At 36.0% G+C, this 5373-nt stretch overlaps 1 protein-coding gene across 2 annotated transcripts; it reads left to right on the top strand.

The window, feature by feature from the left end:
* Window positions 1141–4121, top strand: LOC109719680 (geranylgeranyl transferase type-2 subunit alpha 1-like). 2 transcript variants are annotated; one of them, XM_020246464.1, is made up of 5 exons: window positions 1141–1394; window positions 2327–2457; window positions 2564–2753; window positions 3192–3378; window positions 3963–4121. In XM_020246464.1, exons 1-5 carry the CDS (start codon window positions 1347–1349, stop codon window positions 3983–3985), a joined length of 579 nt encoding a protein of 192 aa, XP_020102053.1. In that variant the 5' UTR covers window positions 1141–1346; the 3' UTR covers window positions 3986–4121. The 2 variants fall into 2 exon arrangements, with proteins under 2 accessions (XP_020102053.1, XP_020102061.1); XM_020246472.1 differs by having other exon boundaries at window positions 1142–1394; window positions 2357–2457.

Genomic DNA, 5373 nt, shown 5'->3' with positions numbered 1-5373 from the left:
TATAATTAAATATATTATTTTAATAATTAATATATCGGGCTTTTGGGTCGGGCTGGGGCCGGGCTTGGACATGCCCAAATAGGCCCAAAATTTTTTCGGGCCTAAATTTTGAAGCCCGGCCCGAACCCAAAGTTAAGTTTTTAATACCCAAAGCCTGGCCCAAACATGGCCCATCGGGCCGGGCCTTGTTTAGGCCCGGGCCCAGTTCCACCCCTAATTGAGTTAATTTCAGATATTCTAGTCATATGGTCGAATCATAAGGTTTGGCGAGTAACCATGATCTTAGTTCGCTTGGGACATTATATGTTGGAAGGAATTAATCACACGGTAATTGTAAGCGGAAAGTTTCATTCTTCATCACCATTCTGAACTGCCATGATATTGTCATGCCCCAACCCGAGGCATAACAGACGCCACATACCTGCTAAACTAGCAAATATACAAGGCTATAGAACCAGACAGAAACTAGCAAAAAGATGATCGCCAATTTTTCACTAAATTCAAATAATCAAAAGATGGGACTAAGAAATTGAATTTCAACTGGAATCAAACTGAATTCTAAGCTTGCTACGAAACACAAGAGAAATTCGGTCCACTAAATACCATAATTACACTACAAGAAAAGATAGTATTGGTGGCAAAAATAAAATGGCGACAAAATTTATCGCCACTATATAACTACTTATGGTGGCGATAAAAAAAATTGCCACTAATTAATTAACTTAAAGTGGCAATAAAAAAAATTGCCACTAATTAATTAAGTTAAAGTGGCGATAGTATTTTTACCACTAAATTACTATTTTGTCGCCACTATTTTCTTATCTATGGTGGCGATAAAAAAAATCGCCACCGATTAATTACTTTAAAGTGGCGATACTAGTTTCACCACTAAATGACTATTTTGTCGCCACTATTTAGTTATTTATGGTGGCGATAAAATAAATCACCATTATTTAGTTACATATAATGGCAATAAAAAATATTGCCACAAATTAATTAAATTTAATTTAATTTTTAAATTAAATTAAATTAATATTTTAATTTAATTTTAAAATTAATAATTTAAATTTTTAGAAAATTAAAAAAATTCGTATTCCCTGAGCTGACCTGGCCTCTCCCCTGACCCCTCCACATCCTCTCAGCTGCACTAAAGAAAAAGCCCTAACCCCCTCGAAACCTATTTCCTTAATCCGCTCCCACCCTCTCCGTCTCTTCCTTGACGAGCTCTCGTCACGGCGAACTCCTCGCCGGTGAGCTCGTCACCGGCGAGCTCCTCACCTAGGGTTAGTGCTTCGCCGCTCCCGATCCGACCGTCTCGATCTCCCCCGACGCCTCCCTCTTCTCCCATGGATCAATCTCCCATGGCGGCGGATCACTCCCTCGGAAGATCCGCTGTAAGTGATCGTGCTCTATTTGTTCCATTCATGAGCTCAGATTTGTGTTTCTACGGTTTCTTCTCAAGCATTTGTGATCGAATGAGGTGTTGATTGCTTCGTTTTCTCTGGTTTCTTTACTTCGTTGCTCTTTGATGTATGGAGACTCTTCGATCGGTGGTTCTGATTCTATTCTTGTTTGATTGGGTTATTGATCGCTTAGAATAAGTTTTCTTATCTCGTTACTGTGGAGTTAGGCCCTTTCATGTCCTTTGGCATGCTTCTTCGTTACTAATTGTGCACTTGTCATCCGAAGGTCTTCCCGATTTGAAGAATTTATTTGATTATATTGATTTTATCTCTTGATTGTTTTACGGTTGAAGGTTTTCGGAGATGTTTACATTCTTTGTTTCATTGAGAACTTCTGTTTGTGTACGAGAGATTTCTCTAGCTGGTTGAGATAACGTTTATTGGAGTGCTATATCACATTTTATGTGTTAATTATTGTATATATTGCATGTCGGCAGTTCAATTAGTGTTCCTAACTATATCTTGAGAGAATAATGCAGGATTGGTCCTCAATTTTCTGGCAATTCAGCAGAAACATTGGGATCTTCCTCCTCCATATGCAATGGATCGTCAGTATTATCTGTTGTTTGTTTGTCAGAGAAATTTATTTCCCCATGGTTAGATTAGTGAATTAGTGCAATCCATCAGATTGCTGGACTACTTATCTTGTGATTCTCGAGGGAAATTGCAGTACTTCACAAACTTATTCAGTTGAAGTAGAAGTTGGCTGCTCGGAGGGTATTGTGTCAGTTAGTGGCTTGCATTACAATCCTTCGAAGTTCAAATTTAGCATAGAGTTTGATCATAATGTTCCAGAGCAGGCTCATGGAAATTTGGCTCAGGAGCCATTTTCATGGAATTATTCGGAAAAATTCTATTCTCAGGAAAATTCAGATTTCACTTCATTTGATCAGCTGAAGATCAATGATGATGCTCTGAAAGAGGATTTAAAGTGGCACTTAGACACTTTGTCTGAAGAGATAACTCTATTTAAAGAGATGTCTGAAGAAAATTGGTTAGTGTTATCATTATTATTATTATTATTACCTTTATTTTTGTTGTTTCTATTTTTTTTTCCCTTTTTCGGCTGATTCTTGTCTCAAGTTATTCGTTCTTTGCAGTAAATTTGTGAAGTTAACATTAGCACGCCTCTTGATTGCATATGATGCAATGAAGTCTCCTGAAAATTCTCTACTACAAAAGAGGAAGCACTGTGAGGAGGCTTTAGATCTCTTTGATGTTTTGATCAAATTAGATCCATCTCATAAAAGGTATAATGAGGACGAACAGAGCTTAGTTCTATTGGATCAGGTAATCATTTCGTACACACTTCTTAACCATGTATTATTCAGTTGATGCTAGGGTGAGGGTGATAATGGTTTGAGTAATATCTGTTTTGTCCGCTTTTATGTTCGAGTTCAGCGTGACATGGATGTAGATTTCCTTATCCTACATAAAATCCGGCTTTCGAAAAAAACCTTTTTGGGGATAGATACATGCAAGTGACTTTGAACTCCAAAATTATTGGACATGACTCTTTATAGTTTTATGTAGGTGGAAAAGCCAAAGCTACAGCAAAGCTAGGCTTTGTGAAGTTTTCTGCTGGAAATATATGTATTTTTTTTAGATGATTTTCTTCTGCTAATATTGAGCATGTCTTTAATATTTCATATAATTTAATAGAAGTTTACTGTTTGGAAATTCTTTCGAGGTTTCCCAGCTCATTCTAACTTCGCTTTCACTTTGCAGGCAACTTCAGACAGAGAGTCTTTGGTGAAATATTGTTGGCAATATGATAACCCATACTTCTCTACTTTTCGTCACCACAATTGCTTACAGCTTAGCAGACTATCATTAACACGTGTTGGGTGTGTTGAACTCATGTTGTGGGTTCAGATACTGGATCTTAGTCATAACAAGCTTAGATCTATTGCAGGTTAGATCTTTTGGCTTTCATGTAATGAATAATAGTAAGGTCTCTAGGTGGCTATAGATCTTAATTTCACCCCTTTTAGAAACAAGGAATCAGCATTTTATCTTTTTTTTTTTTTACTATTTTACTTGGGACTGGTTGGAACAAAAATAAACAAATGAGAATGAATTTACTGACTTAAAGCGATCAGCATTTTACCTTATAATAGAAAATCAGATTGAACTGAGTCATGTTTGAAACGATAGGAGATCAAATTGGGCTCAATCAAGTTCGAAGTGGCAGTTGGCTAGATTGGGCCAAGCCTCAAATCAAGACCTATGTTATATTTGTGTTTGTATACTTTAAATAAATTAATTATATTTTTTTAACAGTTCGAACATTTAGAATTAACAGTTAGCGCTAAAAAAAAAAGTCTTCTGCATCCAGCTCTAGTTTTTTTGCAGATCAAAGTAGATTGTTAATAATCCATTAAATCAAAAATTCAAAAAGACAAATTGTTTGTGTATCCAACTATGCTAAAAATACTCCAACTTGTTGTAGATTGTTTAATTTATATAATTTGCTTTTCTTTTTTTTGTTTGTTGCAGGAAATGAATTGCTGTTGAAATAGGAGCTGAAGCATTTTTTTATCGTTTTTAAGTATTTTCTATTTTCAAAGTTGAGAGAGTTAGGATTGATGTTGAACTATATATCGAATATTATTACTCTTTGCCTTTAAATTGATTTTGCTATTATTTTGTTTTTAAGCTGTTGTGGATCAGAAGTTAATTAGCCTTTTAAATTGTTGTTAAAAGAATAATTTTGTTTACTTTAATATTTTGTTTGTTATTTTGTATATGTTCTGTTTATAAAATATAAGCTGTATATTTTTATATTTAGTTTATTACCTTTTTATTATTGGTGGCCATTAATTGCACAATTGGTGGCGACAAAATGTTGCCTTTATATTTTCAACTAAGGTGGCGACCGTGATAGTTGCCACTTAAGGTAAATATTTGGTGGCAAAAACGTATTGCCACCTTATCTCCATAAAAGGTGGCAACTAGTAAGGGCCACTAAAAAGTCATATTTGATGGCAACAAAATATCGCCATGCTATTTTTAATAAGGCGGCGACTAATAGTTGCCACTAAAAGTCATATTTGGTGGCGACAAAATATCGCCACACTATCTTTACTAAAGTGGCGATAAATAATGGCCACTAAAAGTCATATTTGGTGGCGATAAAATGTCGCCACACTATTTTCAAAAAGGTGGCGATTTTTCATACTTCGCCACAATTTCATTTAGCGGCAACACTTTAGGTGGCAGCTTGTGGCGACTTTAAAAGTCGCCACCTTTTGAAAAGGTGGCAACTTTTTATATATATGGTGGCGACATTACTCGCCACCAATATATAATATTCTTGTAGTGTTAACAAAGGTGGGTACAAAAAAAAAGCTAAACAAAAGAAGATAACAAACGATCATCTATGTAGCCCTAAGATTCACATCCGAAAATACTAGATATAAAAACAAAATGGACTAAAATCAAAACTGGCTACGTCTAACGTTCACTCGATCGGGAGCCCGCCCTACGAATCAGTCTCGGAACCTAGATAAGCAACCATACACCATATTAATTGGATTAAACATACAAATAAATAAATACAAAAAATAATTTAAGCGACTAGTTTTTCATTTACAAAATTTCAGAAAACAAGAATTATCAAAACCTGAAATTCAGATCAGATTGAAACTATAAATTTACAAAGCATTTCTCTTTCAGTAAATGAACGAAATAAATATTAAGTCTCCGGCAACTAAAAGGTACCCAAGGCACCCGAAGGCGCAAACAGAACAGAGGCACCCGAAGGCGTAAACAGAACAGAGGCACCCGAAGGCGCAAACAGAACAGAGGCACTCAAAGGTACATATGCAAAATAGAGGCACCCGAAGGCGCAAACAGAACAGAGGCGCGGATAGGCGCAGGCACCTAAAGGTGCAATACAGAGACGAAG

The sequence above is a fragment of the Ananas comosus genome, linkage group 1 (genome assembly GCF_001540865.1).
Source record: "Ananas comosus cultivar F153 linkage group 1, ASM154086v1, whole genome shotgun sequence".
Taxonomy (NCBI): domain Eukaryota; kingdom Viridiplantae; phylum Streptophyta; class Magnoliopsida; order Poales; family Bromeliaceae; genus Ananas; species Ananas comosus.
The sequence above is the reverse complement of the archived record's forward strand: the minus strand, read 5'-3'. Positions and strand labels throughout refer to the sequence as shown.

Excerpts from the sequence above, each read along its gene's own strand:
- LOC109719680 (XM_020246464.1), top strand. The coding sequence starts at position 1,347 with ATGGATCAATCTCCCATGGCGGCGGATCACTCCCTCGGAAGATCCGCT. Across the intron at positions 2,458-2,563 it reads GAGATGTCTGAAGAAAATTG|TAAATTTGTGAAGTTAACAT; the intron begins GTTAGTGTTATC and ends CGTTCTTTGCAG. Across the intron at positions 2,754-3,191 it reads GCTTAGTTCTATTGGATCAG|GCAACTTCAGACAGAGAGTC; the intron begins GTAATCATTTCG and ends TTCACTTTGCAG.